The 27306-nt window shown below is 37.8% G+C and overlaps 1 protein-coding gene across 4 annotated transcripts in view; it reads left to right on the plus strand.

Annotated features, from left to right (window-relative positions):
• Positions 1-27306, plus strand: part of LOC121508376 (inactive rhomboid protein 2-like) — a 59856-nt gene that overhangs the window by 21915 nt on the left and 10635 nt on the right. For all 4 annotated transcript variants that reach the window (XM_041785178.1, XM_041785180.1, XM_041785179.1 and 1 more), the window contains 16 exons: positions 8326-8475; positions 10513-10658; positions 12498-12681; positions 13428-13643; positions 15432-15560; positions 15952-16061; positions 16192-16410; positions 16627-16738; positions 17116-17190; positions 17849-18010; positions 18536-18621; positions 18789-18852; positions 19040-19134; positions 19302-19377; positions 19464-19564; positions 21138-21291. In XM_041785178.1, coding sequence (XP_041641112.1) covers positions 8338-8475; positions 10513-10658; positions 12498-12681; positions 13428-13643; positions 15432-15560; positions 15952-16061; positions 16192-16410; positions 16627-16738; positions 17116-17190; positions 17849-18010; positions 18536-18621; positions 18789-18852; positions 19040-19134; positions 19302-19377; positions 19464-19564; positions 21138-21291 — 2067 coding nt within the window. In that variant the 5' untranslated portion in view covers positions 8326-8337. The remainder of the gene's footprint in view (positions 1-8325; positions 8476-10512; positions 10659-12497; positions 12682-13427; positions 13644-15431; positions 15561-15951; positions 16062-16191; positions 16411-16626; positions 16739-17115; positions 17191-17848; positions 18011-18535; positions 18622-18788; positions 18853-19039; positions 19135-19301; positions 19378-19463; positions 19565-21137; positions 21292-27306) is intronic.

Raw genomic sequence — 27306 nt, forward strand, 5'->3', positions numbered from 1 at the left:
GAAGAAAAAGTGGTCAATGATAGGGGTGTAACAGTATTTGTAATTTATCCCAGACTCATTTTTCAGTGCACGTAGCCACACTAAGGATATGTCTGGAGTGAGAAAAACATTAATCACACATCCCAGTATTTACCCGCCTATCTAAATGGTGGATCAGGGTCAACCGATTATCGGCCTGACCTGTTGTTTGCCAATATTTGGCCAACAATCAGCATTTTAGTTTAGCGATAATCCAAAAAGCAAACTAATCAAAAAGTGGGAAACACAGGAAACACATGGCATCACTGCCTGTTTTCCTGCTTCTTTTGTTTTGATCTGGGCCATTTCTCATGTTGATAGATCTTGGACTTAGAATTGTTTATTTTCCTTCCAATTTTTAATCATGCAGTTATTATAAATGTATATTGGTTCCAAATATTAGTTATCAGTATCAAGAACTGCTAATAATTGGTACCAGCCCTGAAGAAAACGATATCAGTCGACCCCTTGGCAGTATTCTTGTAACTTTTTGTGAACTGCTATTTAATAATCAACAAAGAAAAGGAAGAAGCAGGCACAACAAAACACACAAAGAAGAAAAGTTTTCTTCAGTAGCAAGAGTGCATCAGGGCCACAAGACAGCGTCTTGTCCCTCTTTTTAATCTCTCCATGCTGTTTTTAGAAGGTCTCTGGATATGAAGCAAAGAGGGTCAAAGAGGTGACAATATTTAAAAGGCTATGCACTGATATGCGGAAGTAGAGAACAAAGGGCCACAAGTGTACTGTATATTTAAGTGCTATTTTTAGACTCTGTTACTGTGTCCCATTCTGTGTTTACATAAGCTAGTCTGAAGTCCTTTACTGATGCACATGAGCCGTTAGTTTGTAACCACTGCACAGGCTTTACCAACATCTACGTGACAGTATCACGGCATGTTTCAAATCATTAATGTGATGCATTGCTCCAGAAATTAACCATAGTTTAATTAGTCTTTTTTTTATAAATGTGACGTGACATGGCGGACTACAATCTGTACAAAGGAGGTATGAAACAGCAGACTTTTCCCTCTCAGTTTATCCGTAGAGTCTGTATCAGACACCACTCATGCTACTTTAGCTAAAACGAGAGGAGAGGGATTTTTTTATCCGTGAACGATCTCAGACGGTGGTTGTATATGGATAAAATGTAGACGTAGTCAGCAAGATAAGGTTAGAGACCTGCCCTGGTGTAGTCTTTGTCTGAAATATGTCCACAAAGTCAAGAGTGGAGTGGATGTCCTATTTCCCTTAGCCACAAACTTAAAACAACTGCCATTACTTCTAGCTTGTTGAGGATGCTGCTGGGGCAGAATCTGTCAACTGGCGTGCGGGAGGAATTTCAAAATAAAAGCATAGTTTGAAGGTGACATGTAGATCAATGTATTGACATTCTATCAATCTGGTTGGATTATTAATCAACCGACTGATTAATCAATGTACATCAATGGATGGTATACCCCTTTTGGGTTGCCCACCCAAGTATAAGCTATTCTTTGTGTGGGAAACACTGCTATTCAATATCACCACACAGGGCTGTACAGTGTGACATATACAGTGCTTGACAAATTTGTTAGACCACCACCCAAAGTAAGGTTTATGTCACAGCTGCCCTAAAACAGCATTGGTAATTACCAAAATCATTTTTTATGTTTCTGCAATGGTTAATACACCAATATGTAGAAGCTCTTTAACCCAAATGATATTTTTAATGCTAAAATATGATTATTATTATTATCCATGAATTTTCAAATTTACTGATTTACAAAAAAACTGGAAAAAAGCACATTATTATTTCTTGATTAATACGTCAAATTATAGTTATTTACTTGCATTCCTGAACCGAAAAAATGAGTTTTAGTGGTTGAATGTTGTGCTTGATTCATTTCTGACTTCTCAGGAAGCCCAGTGAGCCGGCTAAAATTTGGGTACAAAAAGGTGAATTCAGTTTGAAATTCCTCATTCCTGTTCAAATATTAAAATGTGGAGAGCTCACTGAAAAAATGAAAGAGTCCGCATTAAAGCACTTCATGATGCTGGATGGTCTCTGAGAAAATTATGACAGGTGGTCTAATAAATTTGTTCAGCACTGTATTTCGCAAATGCTACATGAATGTCACTACATGAGGTGTGTGCAAGCCCTGCACGCAGATTCCCCCTTGGGTTTTATTTGTTGTCACAAAAACTTCACTCCACTCTGATTTGAGATTTGAAGTTCATACCCAGTCCATTTGTTTTTATATTTCTGGCACATTTTAAATAGAAGTGGAATGTTATTTCCTCTCGTCATGCGTAATCCTCTGTGTCTGGAGTGCAAGTGGCCACGCTCCGCAGCTGATATGATGGTGAGAGAGTGACCTGCAGCAGCTCATACAGATGGGTTAGGCCCTAGGTATACTCATACAGGTGGTCATCATGTTTAAGAGGAGCGCTGCTTTAATACCAGGTTTTTTATTAAGGCTGGGCGATGCTAAAAACAATTTCATTTCTCTATAAACATCTGACCCCAGTGTGATAGTAAATATGGACCAAACTGTAACAATGTTTTAATGAATTTCTAATAATGTTACAAATATTTTCCAATTAGTCTGGTCATCAGTAAATCTGTAAGTGGTGTCAAAACTATGGGTTGTGAGCCAGCTGTGGCCTTGGTCCTTTTGAACTGGCCAGAAACTTTACTCTGTTTCTTAGTTTGACTAGGAATGTACAATATTGGGGTTTATACAATATGCCCATTTTTACAAATTAAATTTAGCCGATATTCATACCGATATATAAATGTAGTTTTGACGTAACACTTCAGTCCTTGAAACACAGTTCAAGGATGAACAAAGAAACATTATTCAGTCTCTAGAACACATTGAAGTTTAAGGTAGTAGGATGAACACAGAAAAGACTTTAGCTGTCAGCTGGTCCTACCTAAAGTAAAAAAGAATGGATGAATACAAACAAAAAAGGATAAAAGCAGCAAATAGCAGCATGTATGGCACTCATTTGCTCCTCTGTCTGCTCTATCTTAAGGTCTGATTTCCAAATCGTATTGCTCTAATCATCTTCAAGCACTAACACTTCTATGAAGTTAGTCAGCCTCCTGCAGTTTGCTCATTTAGTGTCTGAATGTGGAGATGAACCATCAGTGTCTCTCTTCTCTGCTGCTCCCCAAAATTCTTAACAATGAGTGGCTGTTTGCTTTGTTAGACATGAACTGAGAGCTGTATTTTAGGTTGTTTTGGTTTTGTTTTTCAAGTACATTTTCTTACGAAGCATATATTTTGGTTACATGTTGGTTTTAGAGATATAACATTTTATAAATTGTGCTACAGGTTTTTGTTCTGTGCTAAAAGATTGTCAACCTCTGTAGCACTAGTGCTATGGGCAAAAAAAAGTTAAAGGGTACATATTATGTAAAAATCCCCTCAAGTACCAGAAGAACCCCCCCCCCCCACCTTTCAGAAAATGTGTGCTAAAAAAGGCTGTTTTCAGATTTTACATCTGGTGACCTACCTCACATGGGGCCTAAGCACCCGCCCCCAGGTTTGGTTGGCCCTCCCCCACTTGGAGGAAAGTTCTGCCCTCCTCTACTGATCCTCTCAACTACCAGCTGAAATGCTGGATAGCTCAGTGGGTTACCCTGCTGACTACGATCTGGGAGATTGATGGTTTCAATCCCAGTCTAAACTTTTGGGGGAAAAAAAGGCTGTACTATCACATTAATATCACATCCATTTCCTGAGAGGGGTGTGGTCAGGGGAGGAGTCAGAGAGCTAATTAACATTTAAAGCCACAGACACAGAAATGGCTCGTTCTGAGAAGGGCTGAAACAGAGGGGTTTTTAGGCATGCAAAAATCCAATACTGGACAGTTTTTTCAGCAATAAACTTCACAGGCATGTTTTGGTGACCTCTGAGAACAATATCAACTTGTCCTAAAAGGGTAAAATATGTCACCTTTAACATACAGCCCTGCCACATACATTTGTTTCAACCTCTCCAGGTCCTTGGTTTACAAACCTCAATGCAAGAATTTTTCACTCATTTCTTAAGTGAAATTAAAATTCCATATAAAGCTATTGTTTTGCAGCTTTGCTAGAGAAATTCATACTAAGATTGTAAGTGAAAAGTTGGCCACAGTTGTTTAATAGAAAGATCCTCTTATGCCGTGGTCTCGCATCCAAGATCAGCTTTGGTCAACAGTGCTGGACCCATGCATTCACTGATGCTCTTCGCCATTGTATTTCATTGGGAGAAATAACATTTCAACTCTAGGATGGTTAAAGGTTTCTATGTCCTGCTGTTGTCCCTCTGGTAAAATCTTTTTTGTCTTCCATCTGGAGAATTAGATTAACAGTCCATTCCCCATTAGTTTTCCCATTAGTCCCCATTAGTCAATATCACAAACATGCTGTCTGTGTAATTCTCTCCCAGTCTCTAGGTTAGTAACCTCAGTAAAGCCTATTCACTGAAAAAAATAGAACATGAAACCTTCAATTTCAATTAAAGCAATGCCTTTGATATAGATCTAATGACATACAAATAGATGTGAATAATAAAAAGATTACTATCTGTGCATGCATTCTTGTTGCAGCTCAAGCATTATTGCCAATTTCTATCTGCAGAAAGGAGAATTTCTTACTTTATAATAATATGTGTGGCTTTCTTTGGCACATGAGTCACAACAAAACACTTAAATGGTGTAAGACACCTCTCCTTCCTTTCTTAAGACTCTTTCCTTCATATTTACACAACCTTAAATCAAAGACTGCTGTGCGATTTAAGACAACAAGCTGCTATCGTAAGTAGAACAGCATTTTTTTATATGCTGAAGTTTAAGCTGAGCCAGCCTTTAAATGATCACTTAAGATATTGCCTCCAAAATTAATCAGGAAGAAGAGGAAGTGGGATGTGGTTCTTTTAGCAGATTAAACTGGAGGGGAGCCAGTGGCTGCCAGGGACAGTTTGCTTGCATCACAGACTGTGTATAGACAGTGTTGGTTTTGAATATTATTGGCTTTATCAATAGGGTGATAGAGGAACAAGTGAGTCATCTAGAATGTACAAATGTGACAGAAAAAAACATTATTATCATTTCATATTTTTTTCCCCAATTCTGTATCTCGTTGGTCAAGAGAGATGTCTAAGCAGAAATGTGTCATTTTCTGTCTTTCTTTTCTGACTTTCTATCACAACAATCAAAGTCAGGCCAATTCAATTAGTGGCCCATGGGCCACATGCAGCCCAGAACCAACCCCCAAGTGGCCCAGCCTGTGGTCATGCCAGAGATGCAGAGGGCAACCTGTTTCATAAGTTTTCATAAATTCCCACAGTAGTTCAGACTGTGGATGCAATACTCCGCGTAGCCTAGCAACAGTCTACCTACGATGCTCTGCGTTGTTTTGATGCTTGGCTAGGGAACTGTAGCTTCAACTGTGCAAATTTCGTATTTATGCATCGGCTGCTTAAGATGTGACCGAAATTATTATTTACAGAATTTCATTTTATATTTTCACTCTATTCATTTTATATTTATTTTATATTTATTCAAGTGAAAAAAAAAACACCTACCTCAGGTCATGTTCAAATACAGCTCTCTTGTTGTGTTTTTATACACTTTTTGATACGCTTTTGTCATGTTGCCAAATTTAAGTGAGACTATGAATAAAAAGTGCAAATTTTTTCATCACATTGATCTGTATTGATCTGAAATTTGACATTACCAGCTGCTTACTGGGCGCTGAACATGTCTGGCCTGGCTACATTTCTTGATTTTAAAATTTTGCCCAGTTGAATTTGTATTTGAATAGCCCTGATCTAAGTTATAGAGCACAGACTTTTGGTGAACAATCAATAGGGCCCTATGAAATCTGTTTTATTTTTAGCCAAATTCCATTTTATTTGTTGCCAAATTTTGTTTTTTCCATATTAAGTTTTTGGAATTCCGTTATTTAACCTTTCTAAGAATTTTACCATAAAAAGAGTGTCTTGTTTATGTAAATGAATAAAATGTTCACTAATTAAATAGAAATAAGCTTAAGTTTATTGAAAAAGGGCCCCAGCTAATCCTTAATCCTGACTGAAATGGTTCTCTCCTCATATATATATATATATATATATATATATATATATATATATATATATATATATATATATATATATTTTGCTGTCTGTCCATCTGCTTTATACAGTTGCAAGAAAAAGTATGTGAACTCTTTGGGATTTCTTGGATTTCTGCATAAATTGGTCATAAAATGTGTTCTGATCTTCATCTAAGTCACAACAATAGACAAACACAGTCCTCTTTAAACTAATACCGCACAAAAAATGATATGTATTCATGTTTTTATTGAACAAAACATGCAAACATTCACGGTGCAGGGTGGAAAAAGTATGTTAACCCCTAGGCTAATAACTGGTTGACCCTCCTTTGGCAGCAATAACCTCAACCAAACGTTTCCTGTAGTTGCAGATCAGACCTGCACAACGGTCAGGAGGAATTTTGGACCATTCCTCTTTACAAAACTGATTCAGTTCAGCAATATTCTTGGGATGTCTGGTGTGAATCGCTCTCTTGAGGTCATGCCACAGCATCTCAATTGACCTATGGCTAAGCCATGCCCCCTCCACTCACTCGGACAAACAATGAACATTCACTAAAAGACGCTATTGCAGTTGTCACAGTAGGAGACATTTCACTGGAGGCCATTGATGATTTTTGGAGACAGAAAGCTCACATATCATCATCTAGAAGTCACCAAAAGGGTCTAAACTATGCATTGGAGGAATATATTTATCATTTTGTTGTCGAGAAGGTCGATAAAAGCTTCAGTTACAAGCCAAAATTTACAGGTCCCAGTGCAAACGTGATAAACCGCATCTCGTTGCCATCACAATGTCAGACCACAAGATAGAGGATCAGCATCAAAGTGCCACTGAAGTTAAGGTTTTTGGCTCATAATATGACAAAAATATAACGACCTTTTTACCATCTTTACCAAGAGTGTCTCTCCGGTAGTTTGGTGCTACGGTATTTACACTAAATCATTCAGCATAACGTTTGCCGACCTTTGTTGCTTTTACAGATAAGTTCATGAAGCTAAGCTCCAGAAGTTAACGTTGGTTAAACTAGAGCGCTTTGGACAACAGCTAACAATAATGTATGATCACCAAAGAACAAAAACTAGAACAAAAACAGCCAGTGAACTCCCAACAAACAACGTGACACAATGAACAATGCAGCTTGGAGCTAATGTTAGGCTAACTTTAGCTAACGTTAGTGATGTTAAAGATATATTTCTTTCCAGCAAAGTCACAATATTTTGCCTCAAATACGATGTTGGCTTACCTTAGAGCAGGTGTTGTTAATTTTATCCACGTTGAGTTGATGTTGTGGTCTACTGCAGAACTTTTATCCAAAGAAGACACTTTTCTCGGTTTAGATGTGGCTTAGGAAAGGTTAAAAAAAAACACTCCATTGCCAGCCTCTCAGGATACCTTGTGTTGGAGTCGCATGCACACCATGAATACCGTTTGACCATTTTTAAACTTAAAATATATATTAAAAAAAAAAAAAAAAAAAACTCATAAAACCGGACGAAAACTGACTTTCTCCCATTCATTTCAATGGGCGTCCAGGCAGCTGATGTCCGAGTGTATTGGAGTGGTATACGCACTGTGATTGGCTCATCACGTTTGAGGGCGGGACTTAGCCATAGGTCAACTGGGTTGAGGTCAGGACTGTGACTGGGCCACTCCAGAAGGCGTATTTTTTTTCTTTTGAAGCCGTTCTGTTGTTGATTTACTTCTGTGCTTTGGGTCGTGTGTGAGTGTTTGTGAAATGAGGCACAAGTTGTGCCCTGCTTTAATGATCCCTCCCAAACGTATTCCCCAGATATACGTTCCTTTTTCTAAAAAAACACAGCATTTCAGTCAAATTAATTCAATTTCCACGATTTCCGTGTTAACTAGTAAATTCCGTTTTTATTGGCCGATCCATCTATAATTCCGTCAACACGGAAATAAAAGGTCCCTAAATCAGTACTGGTATTGACTGACTGATTGGTAATCAGTTTTTTCTCTCTTGTTCACTTCAATTCAGTTAACTTCAATTCAGTTAAATATTATAGAAATTTTAAAGCACTTCTGATCAGAAATCAAGCTTACAAGAGATTACCTTTATTTTCTGAACAGGAAATTAAGTTTTTGTCTCATTCTGGCATATTAACTGTTTTCCCTGATTTGATATTGTAGATATTTTGGATATAAACTATATTGAAATCACATTATTGAATCATGTCATTCTTGTTTTCTTGTGCAGTTCTCTGACAGGATGGCATCACAGGGGGGCGAGGAGCGGCCTCCAAATGGAGGTCAAACAGACAGCCGTCTGAAGAGTAAGAAGCCGCCGAGCCTTGTTATAGCAATCCCTCCACCAGAGCAGATGATGTCCCATGACCCGGCAAAACAGGTAGGCTGACTGTTCTCCCTCTGTTTCTTTGTTTTACTGTGTGACCTCTGGAGCAGATTGTCACATTTGTGATTGGAATGACCAAAAGCTTCTTTTTACAGTGTTGTCATGATGCACTTTCTCATGTGACTTGAATTAAGTAGTTTTAATCTCAAGCTCTGTTACACTAGATCTGTTCAATACTTCTAAGTAAAAATAGATTAAAAAATGACAATGATTTTCGAAAGAAAAGAAAATAACTTTTTGCTGTGAAGTGAAGTTTGCTTTTAAACAGCCATAACATCTGAAATTTGACTCTAAATAATCCACCAGCCCTTTGGTTAAAGTGTGTTTGGAGAGAACAAAGGATACCGATCAATAAACAAACAAAGAGGTAACAAAAATATGCTTGAAGAAGATACACTGTACTTAGGCGTTTTATTAGGTTTATATTTGGTTTATAGAGGGAAAGAAAAAGATACATTAATGCAGCCTTTTACTTTTGAAAGATTTACAACATAGTAAAGATGGTAGCTGGCTCTGCCTCAGTTTTTCTATATTTGCCATTTGCTCAAGAGAAAAGTTCTTGTGTGGATTTTGCCTTTCAGCCTTTGGGCACGTAGTCATACGCTGTCCCCTATAAGCCCCATGCTTACAACATAAATGATGACATTTTAGCTACATAAAGTCAGAGTTTAATTGAGCGTGATGTAATAAACGTGTTCCTAAATAGCAACTAGTGTAATAAACATGCTAATATGGAGAGAGCTCACTCAGATACTAGAGTATTGTTGTTAAAGGAAGAAAGGAGGATCACACTCAGACTCCTAACTGTGGTAATTCCATTACTTAAACTAATTCAAGTACAAAGTAAGTTTTGCTACATCATGCACTTTAGTTAATATTTAAACAACTTTAAGCACTTCTGAATAATTAAGTTCTAGCCATGAAACCCTTAATCTGAGTTTTTATTGTAGAATGACACAATGGCAGGAAGTGGGGAAGTTGCACTTTCCATACTAGCCTATGCGTGCAGAATTTGTAGAACTACAGAAGCTCTAATGTGGGGCACAGATAGCCTAGGGGTTAAGGCATGCCCTATGTACGTAGATGGTTCAGGTCTGGCCTGTGGCTCCTTTCCTGCATGTCTAACCCACATTCCCTCACATCCCTGTTTCAGACTCCATCCACTGCCTTCAACTTAATGAAAAATAATTTAAAAAGGAGAAAATGATAATGGCCAAAAATGTATCTTGGAAAAAAATGTGTAAAAAATGTGTATGTGTAGTATGTTTTGTTGTACTCACAGGGTCATCTCAGGTCATTTGGTGATTTAGTTCATGCAGATATTTAAGTTCACCAAAATGACATAATTTAGTTGTTTTTCCTCTGATAAGTGCCCTGTGGTGGCAGAAAATGAGATAATGTATCCGGCTATCTAAACAAGCTAAGCCACAACCTAAACCCACTGCTCACTCATAGCTTCACTTCAAGCCCCATTAACTCACAGAATGACAGCACCATTAGCCCCACTCACAACAAGTGCAGAGTCAATTCAGGTTGAGTTCATGGAGTCTTACTAAGATAACCCCAGTAAAACACCATTAACAGCAAGTAGGCGTTTTAGAGAAAAGGAAAAAAGTCTATTCATGTTGCTCTTAGCAATACCAAAGCATACGAAATACTGAGTGACCACAAATGTGCCCACAACGTGTGTGCTTTAAATTAGAGTATCACAAAATGAATGTTGTTTTTGCTTATCCTTTGTTGTGTGATCTTTAAAATAATCATCTTATTACTTTGTTTGTAGTCATATATAGTAAAATCATCTGAGGCATTTTCTACAGAATGCCTCAGATGCCTTTAATAGTGCTGCAACTATAAATTGTGTTCAATTTTTCTATGAAACTGCTAATGTTCAGAATGCATACCTAATGGTATATATTGTTGGAAATGCATTATTAAGTTTATTCACTCGAACTGTTACGAGGAATTATGTTTCTATTTTTCACTGTTCATTAATATATTGAAACATAATTTCTCCTTCCTTCTGTTCAGCCACTAAGACCGTCTCTGAAAAAGAGTATGAGTCAAGCAGCCGGCTCGGTGTCGGAGAGCGTCAGTGGAGCCGATGGACGCTTCTCAGCAAGAGACAGGAGGGCCAAGTTTGGCAGACAAACGTCGCTTTCACAAAGTATCCGCAGGTGAGAAGAAGAGTCTGTTGTTTCAGACATTTTGTTCAGTCTCTTCAGCCTTTACTTTTCTAGTCAAATTCAGTCTGAAGATTTTTAGAGACCCACAGAAGACACATAAAAAGCCAGAAAGGTCATGAACTAATAAAAAGAGACCATAAAGTATTTAACTCAAGCCTCTTGTTCAGCAAAAACAAGTGCCTTGTCTGAATGAAAGGCCCAGTAGTAGGGGAGTTAACGGTACAGAAAAATTTCGGTTCAGTATGTACCTCGGTTTTGAAGTCACGGTTCGGTACCTTTTCGGTACGGTGAATGAAGCGGATAAATAAAATTTCATTTTAATTTTTTAAATTAAATTGAATTAAAATAAATAGACTAAATAAATTACATTTAGATTATAAATAACGTTGCGACCTCCCTCCAATAGTTCTTCAATGGTTAAAAATATTAATAAATACATTTTTGAATAACTAGGTTATTTTCATTGATATATTGACATATTTATACCCATTCTTTAAACACTAAAATTTCCCAGCTAGCTTGAATGCATCATCACACAACCCCAAGTTAGCCTTTGAAGTATGCAAATTAGCGTCTTTTTTGCCGATTTCAAAACAGACTTCAGCACTGGACTACTTTTTTAACCAATGGGACCTACTACAAAGTTTGGAAGAACTTTTCACAGTCCATTTTGGAGGATAAAGAGGTTAAAGCCGTGTGAAATCTGAAGATAACTTTACCTATGACACAGCTGCAGAGTCCCTCGCTCACTCCTCCTAGGCTGATAGCTGAAGGTAAAGTTAATATGATTCATAGAGCTAGAGCACCATTGCTATACGGGTGATTTAAATGAAGCCAGCGGCTCTTCTAACTCCACACACGCCATCACTCTTCTTCGTTTGTTTTTGTAACTGCTCCTTCTTCTGCCAGACGGTTGCTGGCAGCTTTTAGGCTCATTGCCGCCACCTGGATTGAAGTGAGAACTTACTTTTTAATACTCACTCAGATGTATTCGTCGTGTTACTGCATGCACCGAACCGTGATGGCCATACCGTGACCGTATGGGACAAATACAAATACCGTTACACCCCTACCCAGTAGTATATTTGCAACAATATGTCCTCTCATGGATCCCTCTTGTAAACAATCAGCAGTAACTATGCCAGCAAAAAAATTACATTTACATTACATTAAGCACTTTACAGAGGCCTGTAAGAGTATGACAGGTGTCTTAATGCTGTGATTTCCACTTGTATATTTTTAAGTTAAATTGTTATTTCCCCTAAGTTAAGTATATGCTGTTTCATTTGTTAAGTCTGGCACACACAACAAGATAACCATTATTTTTTGTTAGATTCTTCTGGAAGGTGATGAGAGTTTCTCCATCTTTAGATCGTAAATATTGAACTATAATATTTACAGTCTGAAATCCTGTCATGTGGGGTGAGCACTGAGGACAGCCGAGCAGACATGATCAGGATTGTTACATGAAATGGAACTATAGCCAATCTGGAAACAAGCAGGCTGAAGGAAGAAGCACAACTAAAGATAACAGCTAGTCACGTTTAGCTTGTTTTATCTAATGTCCTGCTTGACAGCTGCTGAATCAGTCCGTCTGTGTGTGGTGTGCATTGTTGGACATCTCCTTTTACACCACTCACCATTAGAACAAAACTGTTAGATCTGTCATTAATTTTCATCATGTGTGGGGACTTGCTCATTTTTAAAATCAGTTAAGATTTTAAAAATCTTTGAGTGTGTGCCAGACTTTACCTGAACATCATATGCTCTTGTTTTTATAAATATGGGTTATGTGATACTGATGGCAGCCGCTTGCTCTTGTACCCGTAGGAACACAGCAACATGGTTTGGTGTTGGAGAGGACAGTGAGACCAAGCAGCATGTATGGCAGAGGAGGAGTCTGCGTCATTGCAGCCAGCGTTACGGCAAGCTGAAAGCCCAATATAGAGAGCCTGATACGGCCACCAGCATCGACCAGGGCCCAGATTCACCAGCCACACAGAGGATGCCCAAGGTGACCCACTGTCACAGAAACACCTTTACACTATAATCCTTGTTCAGAAATACAGTAGGGTTTTTTTTATGTATTTAATTATAGATGTCTCCTAATGTTTTTCACCCTCATACATAAATTGACCAAAATACCTGACCAATCAAATGAGCTACACAGAAAGCAAGACAAACACATCAGGCACTTTGTTAGACGGTTTGTGAGATAGTTCCAATTTTTATTTAATTTTACAGTTGTCCAAGGTGTTACAGTTGTTTTTCCTGCATTTATGAGTAAAAGTCTCCACACAGACATACTTCTGGAAGAACAGAAGCCAATGGAAGAATGATATGAAGCAAGGGAAATATGTGTCTGGATTTTATAAAGCAGAGAGCTGAATGGTGATGGATGGGAACCATCTGTGGCCCAGATGAATCATATCACTTTTCTCTAGTGTGTGTCAGACAGTTCAACTCAACATCCAAGATTTTCTTTTCTTTTGTTCTTTTTCTTCAACTTTTTACTGTGTAATCTGGAAGTCAAACTTAAGGTGTTGTTTCTTTTAATTGTTAGTTGTATTATGTGCATTTAAATGTACACCGGGGTATATAGGCACACAAGAGAGAATCTTAGCGAAAGTCAGTTATATATTCTAAATTTGATATAAAATTCAGTGACTTTATGTATTTAAAATAATTTAACCAAGTTTTTGTGAATCTCAAGCTGTAACTCACATACTTGGATCAGGTTGACCTCATCTCTGTTTTTAGATTGTGGATCCCCTGGCCCGTGGGCGAGCTTTCCGCTGCGAGATGGACAGTCGCTCTCCCAGGACACCTCACACCACTCATGGGGGTCCCTTCACCCCAGGTGTCACCTCTCTCAGCTCTTTCACCAGCCAACGCTCTGGGTACAGCCGCTTCCCAAGACGTAAGAGGGAGTCTGTAGCCCGCATGAGCATCAGAGCTGCATCCAACCTGCTGAGGGTAGGTCGCAGAAAAATCAACATGTTAAGCATGTGCTCTCAATGCATAGGGGAATTTGGCTTCATTTGGTATTTGAATCAGAAGGTGTTTGCAAATAATATCCTCCACAGCAACTCTGAGTTTAGTTTTTTGAATGTATTTATTTGATAGGGACGATGCAGTTTAACATAGTTTCATAACAAAGCATGAATCTGATGTGCTGCACAGAGTTTATATAGCAATTACTAAGTTGATATCAACACTTCTATTTCTTCTGCTATTTGAAGTTGAAGATCTCTGTTTCTTGCATTGCCTTAAAAGAAAGCATAACAATTTAAATGGTTGCTAATGTTGCCTTAATATGCCAATCCAATGCTATGAGACCAAGCAACATACAGGTTCAAAATTTTTGCACATACATCAAAGCAGAAGGGGATTATTTTGTCATATTATCTTACTTTAGTTCTAAATATACTATAAAGAAAAACAATTGTGTGTAGACTGTCACTTAGTTTGGACACAACTGTGTCAGCTTTAGCCAGTGGACTGCCATGACAGGTTTGATCTCCTGCAGCAAGAGAAAAAAATAAATCACTGAGTGTTTTACAGCCAAACACAGCAGGTGATAAAACAGCAACAACTGCCGTACAAAGCAACATAAATTACGTTTTGACACAACTTCAAAGAAGGAAAACCCTTCCTTTTTTGATTTTGGCTCAGTAAGCTTGTATGATTTCACAGCCCAACCAGACTCATGGAAATAAATTATTTAAATTAAGCAACTTAACTATAGTTGCTATTAGAGCTGTGAAAAAATATCGATACGGCAATATATCGTGATACTTTGACAACCAATACAATATTGATACTTCAACTCTTAATATTGATTTTTTTGTAGAAAAATAAAAATTCATATTTTAGCCGAGTTTTTAATAAAATACGACTTCCGCACCTCCACTGTGGTAGATGGCGCCAAAGAGCTACTCTGCCATATGTCGCCAGGCATTTCCTGTAGAAGCAGTCAGAGTGCATAGGTGAAAGGAGTGAACATGGCTGCAACAGTAACATGATCACTGACACATCAATAGTGTTGTGAAGTTTGAAGACAAGGCTGTGTTGCATTGGCTGCTTCCATTATTCTGTTTTATTTCTTTGTTTCCATTATCAATAAATTTCACTTGCATTTTTAAGTGCTTTATAAGAAAGCGAGAAAGTGATTGACAAAAAGATAGAATAACAAAAGGATTTAGAGACAAATGCAAGACTCATATTTATTGAATAAAATAATGAAATGATAGGAAATTAAAAAGACAAGAAATAAGAAACAGATGAAAAGGTAAATTGTCCAAAAAAAAAAAGAATAAATAGTGAAAAAAAATCATATAGAATAAAAAGTTAATAATTTGAATATTATATGATGAAAATGATAACAGATTAAAATGTAATCTAAAGTTACTAAATGATTATAAGCTTGGACAAAAAGAGATGAAATAGTTATAATAAGAGATGCATAAAATACTGAAAAACTTAAAATGAACTTAAACTTTAAAATGTGAAATTAAAAGTTTAATAATATGTAAAGGCCTTTTATGTAGTATAAAGTACTACAAATCTTCCCTTATTTATCTGCAAGCATAGTTTATCCCTTTGGGTGTACTGACAGTCTAAGATGTGAATACGCAAAAAAGTTTTTTTGGTTTTTTTTTTTGGTTTTTTTTTTTTAATTTATGGCTTCTTCAGATGAGCACAACTGACCTAGGAATCAATATGCATGTTTAGTAAACCTTAGTTTGTGTGTATGTCGTTCAGGGTCATAGTGGCTTGGCCGGCTCCCAGACGGGTCGCAGTTTCCCCAAGAGGAGCTTTGTCCGGCCCAGCTGGATGGATGAAGACACCGTGGACTCTGCAGACACGTCCGAGTCACTCTTCTTCAGTAAGGTTAGAAAACCTCTCTCTGTCTGCATGTTCTGGCAGCAAACCTCTCTTTGCTTCAACTTTCTTTGGTAACCTTTTTTTTTTTTTTTTTTTTTTTTCCTACTTCCTTACCCATCATGCTTAGGTCAGCAGTAACACTTCTCCCCTGCTGTCTTCTCAGACATCTTTTTTTGTGTTTTCTTTAATCAACCTTACATCTGCAGTATCTACTACCTTCCTCTTTCTTTATCCATCCCTCCCTTTTTTATTCTTCTTCAAAAATGAATAGTACATAAATATACACATTTAAAACAAATATTTGATCCTCTGAAAACACTCAAGGCCTTAGTGCTAATAAGTTACACATCTATGTCTTCTATTTTCTCCTCTGACTCTAATTGCCTCTCCTGTACAGGTCGATGCCCATGATGAGTTTTACTCTATGGCTGATGACGTTTTTGAATCACCTCCCATATCGGCAGCATTTGCTCCTTGTGAGCCGCCTGACCAGAAGTTCCCAAGCCTGTGAGTGATATATGACCCATAACAGTTAATTCCTTTAGCCTCTACACTGCCAAATCCCTACCCTTCCCCTCTCGCTGAATTGCCTCTTTTCCTCTCTATCAATCCTCTCTTTCTCCTTTCCCAACCACAGTAAGGATGTATCTCGAACGCCCAGGACACCAGTAGCAGTGCCTGAAAAGAGTCGCCCACGTCGGGGAGGCCGTATCGCCTCCCAGGTGAAGCACTTTGCATTTGACAAACATAAGCGTCAGTACGGCATGGGTGTTGTGGGAAAGTGGCTAAACCGTCACTACAGGCGCAGCCTCAGCAGCAACATCCAGAAGCAGCTGGAAGACTTCAACAGCCACAGGTTGGGAATGCTCATAAACACAGCCGTGGATAATTCACAGATGTCAGTCAGCCTGGGAAGACTAAACAAATACCTCTTTCTTGTTACTGTTAAAAATAATAATGTTTAAAAAAAAACTGTCAACCCTTAGAATAGAAATAATGATGTCTTACACTCAGTCTAACAATATCTTGGAATTGTTTTCCCTAATTTACATGTTCTGTACTACTTTTTCAGGCCATACTTTACATACTGGATCACATTTGTCCACATAGTAATCACCTTGCTGGCCTGCTGTACATATGGTTTTGCCCCTGTGGGGTTTGCACAACATGCTACAACTGAACTGGTAAGAGCAACTCAATTCTTTAAGGTGTACTAGAAGACAAAACAAGATTGCCTTTATCTTTTTAAATATACTTTCCTGCATTTTGACAGGTTAACTACAAGAAGGATATAGAATTTGTTCAAAAAATATGGCTAATGCATGAATGTGATTGTTGCTTTCTGTGAAAATAACTACCGGTATGAAGTCTGCTCATAGAAAATCTGGCACAATCAATTCATAATCAAAAGTACTGAATAAGGACAGAAGCAGTTTCTTTAATAGTTATGTTATACTTACAGGATTTTATTGTTTAAAACATCTTCAAAAGAATAAAGAGCCTTGATAACTGTCTTGTTATGAGCTCAGTTACATTTGTGTCACTCTGTCGCCCTCTGCAGGTGCTAAAAAACAAAGGCATCTATGAAAGTGTAAAGTTTATACAACAGGAGAACTTCTGGATTGGTCCCAGCTCTGTGAGTCTCTGCTTTTGTTTTGTATCATGTGTTTTTTTTTCACTGTCTCTCCTGATGGACACTCAAACTAGATGTTTGTCCTACTGTATAAAACCACAAGTGAAAGTGTTCTAAACTTGTTCATCGATCCTAAAATGAATAGATGTAAAACATTATTTTACATAAATAATGACTTTTGTTCTTCTTTAAGGTCACAGATGTGTTTTATGTGACATATTTCAAACTTCTTACCTCATCTGCTGCAGAGTTATACCCTTATTGGGTCATGTCACTTACTGCATTTCCTGTTATGCATTCATGCTTCCCCTTGCCCCATACTCTTAGCGGTCACTCTTTTCTGGGTCTAATATGCTGCTTCCCTAAAAGTTTTAAAAACATAATGTTTTCCCCTTATAAAGGTCGCACTTAAGTGTTCTTAAGTAAGAAATGTTGTCAGGATATTTTTAAACATACATTTTACCGAGATAATTATCTTCCTTTATTGACTGAATAATCATAAGTTACAACTTTTTAAAGGGCATTAAAGCTTCACCTGCATACAGAAATGTTGCTCATTAAAGGTTCATACAAGATTTTTTGTGTTCTGTTGATAATTCACTGTGACGTATGCAGTGACTATTTTGTATGTCTTTTAAAATAAATCCCCCTGTCTTTTCAGGATGACCTGATTCACCTGGGAGCAAAGTTCTCACCCTGCATCCGTCAGGACAGACAGATAGTAAATCTGATCCAGAAGGCCAAAAACCTGGAAAGAGAGTCTGGCTGTTGTGTGCAGAATGACAACTCTGGGTGTGTGCAGACCCTCAGCTCCGACTGCTCGGTAAGTAATTTCTGCTCTTTCTTACCTTACACATATAGCATGCCAGTGTATGGCATCTTTCTGTGGTAGGAGAAAAAGCAGAGGCACAATCCCAGAATGTGCATACAAATCTCAATAAGGATCTCTTATTCTTAATTCACTTCAGAGTAATATTACACGGTCAAAGCATACAATCCTTGTTCTTATCTAATGTGTGACATTTTTTGCTGGAAATTACATCTGCCCAAAAATCTTCTTTCTGCAATTTACTTTTTAAAAATGCAATTAACATAAAAGTTTGTTAAGACTGATAAAGATATAGTAAGTTAGCAGCAAGATTTAAAATGCATCAGTTCCTCTTGATGAAGTGCAAGAATACAATGTCGAATAGACCAACATCTCTGTTGTTGACATCTGTGTCAAAATCTCATAATGGGGATACAGTTAATGATCATTCTTCTGTTTATTGTGTAATTTCCATGTTATCTCTTAATTAAATTATAAAATATTAAATAATGTTAAATACTAAATGGATTGTTTATGCAGGAGACTCTGGCCACTTTTATAAAATGGAACAATGAGTACGTTGACATCCTGAGGTCCTCTGGTTCCGTCTGTCACCAAGACCCTAGGTAAGAATATACGTGTCATGAGTGTGCCATGTGACTTGTATTGGTCATTAAATATTAAACAAGCTTAATCAAGGTTTTTTAAGTGTAATGATAGTTGATTTTGCTTTAATTTTGTTAACATATCTTAAAATTCTTCTGTTCCTCCATGTGTTGCATGTGGTGAACAGAGTGTGTGAGGAGCCTGCCTCTGCTGAGCCTCATACATGGCCCGATGACATCACCAAGTGGCCGGTGAGTGTAATTGATTTTAAAATCAGATTTCTGTTATCACATCAACTTTTTCATTTGACATGTATATGTATGGGCATATATATATATATATATATATATATATATATATATATATATAATATAGCTGGATATATGTATATTATATAGATGGATATATGTATATATGTCTCTACTTGTCCCTCTCCAGGTCTGTACATATCCCACGAAATGGAACCACACAGGCTACAGACACATGGACTGTAACATCAAGGGTCGGCCATGCTGCATAGGAACAAAGGGCAGGTCAGTCTCAACAGGCTGGCACACTTTATGCTGTGTATCCTTTGGTCCTGCAGTTATTGCACAAATCAGCTGTCCCACTTTTTAATCAAGCGCTCAGCTGAACTTCCGTTTCACTACCCAGTCAGGTGCAGAGAAATTGAAATGCATTTTGCTTGTCCATCCTGTAGATGTGAGATCACGACCAGAGAGTATTGTTCTTTCATGCATGGTTACTTCCACGAGGAGGCCACACTCTGCTCACAGGTAGTGTGTGCGCATGTGTTTGTTTGTGTTTGCATGTGTCTGTCTGTTTTAGCATATATCTGAACAAATGCAAAACTTCTGCACAGGTTCACTGTCTCGATGATGTGTGCGGCCTGCTGCCCTTCCTGAACCCTGATGTACCTGACCAGTTCTACCGTCTGTGGCTATCCCTCTTCCTCCACGCAGGGTATGAAGAACTACAACCTTCAAAAATATCCTGAAACAAAGATCTTCTTTTCAAAACCTGATTTCAGTGTTTCCAACACATTGGCCATACTTGTTTGGGTTACCCAGCTATCTTTGAAGCCAAAAAGTATATTTGCTGACCATTTTTTCTTTTTAGAAAATTGATATATGGTCAACAACTTCATATGAAAGAGTGATATCCACTAGTACATCCCTGCTGTTAGTTACACTGACCAAGATGCAATGTCTAATGTTAAAAATGAAGTTTCATTTGCCATCTTTTCAGCATTTCCTACAGCTTTATGCTGCCCTTTCACAGTTTCATTCTGTACTACTGCATTCTAGGATGGTGGTTGCAAAGCCATGCCTCACTAGCAATAAGCCTCTACACACAGCTCACCTGCTATTATTTATTACAGAATATCACATGAAACATTTCAACGCTGGATTTGTACTTCTGTATTGTCTCTATGCAGTAGGGGCCAATGCCAGGCCGAGCATCTTGGCCTCCTTCCATTCTAGTGTGTTAAACCAAAATGCCCATGCAAAAGGTCCTGACATATTGCTCTGATAGCAGAATTTTAAGCCAAGACAGGGGCCATCCAGGTGTCTGGTTGAACTGTGAAAGTGATAACGCGACCCTTTTGCTAACCACAGTACTCATCAAACTTACCGCTGAAACATTAAAGATCCCTCATGTCAGTTCAGTAGAACTGATTCCTGTGTTGGTTTGGAGCGGTTACTCTCTGTTATGCAAAGTTCAATGACTCCTCACCCTGTTTTCTCCTCTGCTCTGCTAATCCTGTTCAGAATGCTGAGAGGAGCTTCATTCAACAATACAGCTGTTGATCATGACGTTACATCAGGTCTTTTTTCATATCAGTACCAATACAAACAAATTTCCCCGCAAAGATGAGCACTTGGACATGGATCATCATGATAATAAAAACACCATCATGGCTTATGAACTTTACTGCAGCCAGTCAGTAGAGGGAGCTGTAAATGTTCTGGCTTCACTCGGGCTTCTTTTACCAGTCCCTACAGTATGTCTTTGAGGCAGAGGATGGGGGATATTTTTCTGATGCTTACAGAAATGTTTAATTTACAGAAAACACAATGCGATGCAGCAGACTAATCACTAACTTGGAGTCTATTTTCTGTCTCCTTTAGCACAGTTGCAAAGTCAAGTATATCATTCATGTAGCCACAACATAAGTAACACTAACTGTTTAATAAGCTGTGACAGTGTTAAGCCTATTAGTTGAGTCGGCAAGTTGTTTTCATCGTTTACTCTAAACGATGTGGGTGTGTGTAGTTCCATTATGTCAGCATCCTGCAGGATTCAAACCTGATGAAAATATTTCTGAGGCTCTGATACCAGTGAGCTGTTAGCTCACGTGAGTATTAATACTAGTGCTAACACAGGCACATGGGAAATCCCTCAGGTCTACTTTAAAGCCAGTAAACAAACAGACCAAGGAAGCCTAATGGAAAAAAGCATGTTGAACATTGAGACACCAGCAGATTTGATTGATTTTCAATACTCACATGTGTTTGTGTTTGTGTGTATACAGGCTCTTGCACTGTGTGGTGTCAGTGGTGTTTCAGATGACCATACTCAGAGACCTGGAGAAACTGGCAGGTTGGGTCCGCATCTCCATCATCTATATCCTCAGTGGTATCACTGGAAACCTGGCCTCTGCCCTGTTTCTGCCCTACAGAGCTGAGGTAGGTTCTAAATGTCCACGTATAAGTTTGAGTTAAGTGTGTTAAGTGTGATATATCGGTTTTATTGATTAATTTGATTTTTTTTGTTTAGGACAAATTAAAAAATAAAAATCTAGATTTTCCGATATTCTACCGTAATTTACACCCTCCCCCTCCTTCACCACAGAGATGCACACACTGTATATTTTTGCCAGCTGTTTGGACCTGGTTCAGCTTCGGACCATGAACAGGCCACAGCACACTGCAATATTTGTTTAAAAACTGTGGCAACTAAAGGAAGCAGCATGGCAAATGTGTGTCAACATCTCAATCAAAGACATGCAGCTGAGTGGCGAAAGTGTGTCTCACTACGGAATTGACAAGACCGCTACATCCATCAAACACACTTAAAGCAGTCGATGGGCTCTATGCATGAACCACTTCTGCATTTGGCATTAGACCGCTCCCACACTTCCAGTCGGGAGAAGAGAAAGGCATTTGATGGCAAATTCATTGCGCTTTACTCGCTGTTTGCATGAGCTAGCTGAGCTGACTGTCAATGACAAGTTAAATTTAGCTGAAGATGTACATTGCAGCATGCAGCAACGATGTCCAGAGGTGCTTTTAACCTGTTTTTGAAACATCATTTTAGCATGTTTGGATGCCAAGCAATGATGATAGAGTAAACACAAACAACAATCAAAACATAAAAACCAATGGAACTGACAAATTAAGGCAATATAGGAGGGTTTAGATTCCGTTTTGGCCTAGCACGTATCGTTGGGTGGAAGTTGTGAAGCGGCCTTATTTTCCACTGGAAATACGCCACCCCCTTCCGTGCATAGAACCCATAGAGTGATACAGGAATGAGTCCTAAAACGCAGAAGTGAGTTAGCATTTTAGCACTCACAGTTCCCTTGTCTGAAAGTCTATGGGATTTTTGAATAAGTTTTCAGTTGAATGCCTGAAATAAGGTCTGTGGTGAACACAAACTCAAGAGAGTTTAACATTTTATCCTACAACATAAAATACATCTGAAACCTGCCCCACCTTTGAATTGTGTATCTTTTCACGTCTAAATAAAGGCAGTTGCTGAAAGACAGCTAGCAAGGACTACAGCATTTGTCGGGAAGACTCTAAGTCATCATCCGAAGCGCAGCAACTGAGCCTGCCGTTCACTTGTATCTGCGGGTGATGATGTTAAATTCGTGTTGAAGTTCAATATAGCATGACATTAGCTTTTTACTTTTGTCAGTTAGATTAACAAACCAGATATGATGCCTATATTATCAATTTGTGAAGATTATCTATGAACAAAATTTGTAAGTTTCATAAACTTTTATTGGACACAGAGCTTATTTTCAGCAATAATCTGAAAACTCATTGAAAAATCCCATAGGCTCAGCACTGAGGGAACCCATGCAACGCGAACTTCTGGGTTTGCCAAAAAAATTACATCATGACTGCACCACTCTGTAGCACTGAAATGTAGTGGTGGGCACTAAGCAAACCAGTATCAATACTGTCAATTGTGAAAATTCTGCCATGGAATGGATTTCTGCATCACCGTCATTACCAGTGTTCAAATGGGTGCATTCAGCTGTAGAGCCCATGCAAGGCATGACGCAGCCACTAGCTAGCAAAGTGATGGAAAACAGCTTATTTTGAGTCCCGTCAGCATAAGTTTTGCTCTAGCAGTAAAAGCAGCCACGTAATGAAATGTGTTTAAACTCCTGACTTGCTAAATAAGTCCATGTTCAGTCCTAGAAGCAAGCTGTGGCGTTAAACGAGACAGAGATGTATGTAGGGATGCAGCTGTAAACACTGCACTTTGCAGAAAGTCGCCGATACTGCTGCAGAAACTTAGTTGAACAATGATAAAAACGCTACCTCCGACAATTCCTTCATAATAAAAGTCTGTAGCTGTTTATATTTATTAAGGGCTTTTATTGTGAAAGCCCCCAATGGGAAATAAGGTGTAGTCAATTGTAGCTTGACTCATCTCAGCATAAAAGAAGTGTAACCTAAAACTATAGGAGCAGTAACACAATATTGAACATACAGAAATAAAAGAAAAATGTTTTTTCCATTAATTCTGTATGCCATCACATGTTTCTGCAAAAAATTGCAGCCTTTCTGTGTTGACGTAAACTCTCCTTGCGTAAAAAGGTGCATTTTTGAGACCATATTACAGCTTACTCTCACCCAAGAGGAAAATTTAGTTAGTGTTTGTTACATTTAATTCATAACATAAAAGAAAAACATGCTTTTGCTTTTTTTGGTCATTTGTTTGTGTTTTCAAACAAGGATAAGAAATTATCGTTTTAAATCGTAAGTAGAATTTTTCAAAAGAAAATCAGGGTTTAGATTTTTAGGCCATATCGCCCAGGCCTAGTGAAACATGTCTGCTATAGCCTCCCTCAACACGTGAAAATTAGCTGTAGTAAAATATAAAGTAACCATATTTGACAACATTTGTTTATAAGAGTAAACTGACATGTAACTGGTAAATTCTTTTAGGTGCAAACTAACAGAAAAAAAACACTTTCTGTGATATGAAGTTTATTATTCTAATTAAAGTAATTTGAGGGCACATAGTTCAACACAAAACTAACCACTTCTACAAGAAGTGTTAGAGGGAAACTGCATAAGCACAGCTGCAAACAAGGTTCATGAGGGATTTTGCAATACCTTGCAATGCAATTTAAAAGTTAATACAAATATGGACAAAAAGATACATTACAATATTCTCATTATCTTATCAGGGACATAAAGTTGAGAAAACTCAGTATTTTTTAAAAGCGTTCTCTGCATCAGTGCCAGACACAAAGGCTGCAAATCTGTTTGTTAAAAAGATTTCTATATGGTGTCAATTGTATTTGTTGGGTTTTATTGCTCTAAAATAATTTAATTTTAGGGCTGTCAAGGTTAATCAAGGTAATTGTGATTAATCAAGGCTCCCAGTTAGCACACTACTTTTTTTTTATCGCGATTAATGTCATGCTTTATTGTTTCGTTCAACACACTTTAGTTAAGCCATGGCATTATCTCCCTGCATCCATAGTTATAGTCATGGATGAAAGTATTGGCACCCATGGGTCATGGGTGTTCAAGCAGGAAAATAAAAGCTCCTTTTCCTGTGGTAAAGTTCATGTTCATGTCTTTAACTATTAAAGCAGGTCCATGTCCAAACAGGAAGTCATTACCCTTAGTTGAAGGATGTGATTAATTGCAATTCCTGGCATCAACCGTAATTAACATTTTTAATCTTTTGACAACCCTATTAGATTTTAAACCAAAGCTTTCAAAATAATCCTTTGTGAGATATTATCAGAGTCAGTTTTATTTGTTACTATACAGTCTTGAAAAAAATAAAGTGTTGCTTATAAAGAAAAACAAGTGAAAGGGTTATTTTTAATTTTTATTGTCTTCATTGAAATAGTAGTATTTACGTATAATTTCACTCCAGTCTAATGTCTTCAACAAGTATAGAAATGTAGAAATAAAAAAGAACCTTGTACAATTGCATCAAGAACTCAATGTTGTGACGTATAATATCTTGAGTTATTGTATAGTTACATCCCCAGTATTCACCCAGGAGACTGGAAACATGGACTCTTTTAAAAGCATACACACGTTATATACAATAATTTGTTCAAACACTGTTTGTAAAACAGTGTTTACAAAATAAGCTGTACACTGAGCAAATAGATATAATTGCCAAGTACTCAGACTCTAAGAAAGACCTGAAGGAGGGGGAAAGATTTTCTTCCAAAGAAGGCTTCTCAGTCACACTTCAGCACACACCAACAATTGCATGTCAGCAGCATCCCAGGTCAAATATCTGAAGTGTTAATACTGTTGCAATAGTAAATCATGCAAACAACGACCACACGACCACATCTCCATTGCAATTCAGGATTGTTTTTCTGCTTTTCCCTCTCAGTGGCTTATCTCGGCTTACCTTAGCACCCTTAGCTGAGGGGTGTTTCTCACAATGGGGATTATTGATGCAGACGTGACTGGCCACATCTTGTGAGGTCGCGAGAGGCTACTTCATGTTGTTAAACGTGTACTGGAGAACCTGAGCCTTGATAACAAATAATGGTAAAACTTAACTGCAGTTATCCCTTTTTTTTTCATCCATTTTAATGTAATAGAGAGTAATGAAATGTGGAGCATCTCAAAGACTACCTGTGTCAGCATTTACCTAAAAGGCACCAAAGTTTTGAAATCAAGTTATGACATGTCCCTGATTGTTTAGACTGACTTTGGGTGTGTCTTTGTTTGTTAAAACACTTTTTTTTGTCAATTGAAAAACCAAATAGTTTTCGTATACATGCATGCCCTGCATGGGCCCCTAGTGACATCTTATCACTAAACAGGGAGATCAAGATGTCAGAGTAACAATAGAGTTCGACTTTCATATCATCTAGTTCAATGATCCAAGGACTCAATAGGTGATAAAGTGGTAAACTTGGTCAATACTTGGCTAAAATATAATGTAGGCATGTAACAGTATTTGTAATTGTCCTAATATAATTCAGTGAACATACTCACATGACAAACATGTCTAAATGGAGAACAGGGCAATCACACTTGGAAGTATTTACAAATCAATTTAGCAGCAGTAACGCACATAACTGTTTGCTAACTGCTATTAAACAACTAACCAAGAATATGAAGAAGCTGGCACAACAAAACACACAAAGAAAAAAAGTTAGCTTCAGTAGCAACAGCAGCAGAGCCACGAGACTCACTGGCTTCATATCCCTCTTAACATCTCTGTGCTGTTTTAAAAAGCCTCTGGATGTGAAAGCAAAGAGAACTGAAGACATTACTGATGCTGAGACATTTTAGAGGTTATTACAGGTAATTAGAATGAAAAACGCCAACTATAAGCATGGATTTAAGATCTCTGCTCTTGTTTCGTTACAACATCCCATCCCGTGTTTACAAAAGTTTGTCGTGGTGGTGATTTTGTGTGAGTAACCACTGCTTCGGCTATTTACTAATAACTTTGTGATGGCGTCACAGCACACTGTAATTCACAGATATGACGCACTTTTTAATTTACATTTTTCTTCTGTATGCTTTTTATCATTTAAAATCAGTAGATTTAAAAGCTATTAAAGTCCCTGTAAAACAATCAAAACTCTACATTTTAGGTTTGTTGTATGACAGGACACTGTGTTATGAACCACCAGGCCAAATTTCAGTCATGTGAAACATCCCTAAATTAATAAAATTAAGCTTCAAAATCATCAAAATGAGGCAGTAAAATCGTGCTGAAGCCATGTGCTTAAGATGAAGCCATGAGATGAGATATATGATCCTCTCAAATAACAAATAAGGCTTCTGATCAGAGCAGAACTGCCTGGCTCTGTGCCAGAGCAGAGAGACATAAGTTTAGGATTGATTTACTGTTTTCTGGTACAAACCGCTGATATGATACTTTTAATGACCCGTAGGCCACCTTGGCTGATAGATTTGGGAAATTACCTCACAGTGAACTAAAACAGAGCATGTAACTGGCTGTAAACTTTCAATGAAGGCAGTGACATCAGCTAACAACAGACTGTACTGAGATGGACTGTGCTGTGATTTTATATCATTGTAGCATTGTGGGGGTGGCATAATTTCCCATTAAGACTACATGGATCTCAGTGTTTTCACATGTTTACAGCAGCCTAATTACAACATATCTAGTGTGTTAAGACATAAAGTTTGTATTTCACTTCACAGGGACTTTAATTGATGTGTTGCTTTATATTTTGCATTATTGTTTTGTTTTCCTCATCTTTGTTTCATGTTTATTATGCTATTTTTCAATGGTGTGTTCTTGTTTTTAGTTTTACCTTTAATATGTACAGCACGTTGGTCAACGCTGGCTGTTTTAAACGTGCTTTATAAATAAAGTGGACTTGACTTGACCATTGACTGTACCAACTATCATATATAGTTCTAAAGAACTCAAGATGAAATAAACTGTAAGCCACACTAATGTCAGTTAAAAAATAATCAGTGAGAAAATCT

The sequence above is a fragment of the Cheilinus undulatus genome, linkage group 4 (genome assembly GCF_018320785.1).
Source record: "Cheilinus undulatus linkage group 4, ASM1832078v1, whole genome shotgun sequence".
Classification (NCBI taxonomy): domain Eukaryota; kingdom Metazoa; phylum Chordata; class Actinopteri; order Labriformes; family Labridae; genus Cheilinus; species Cheilinus undulatus.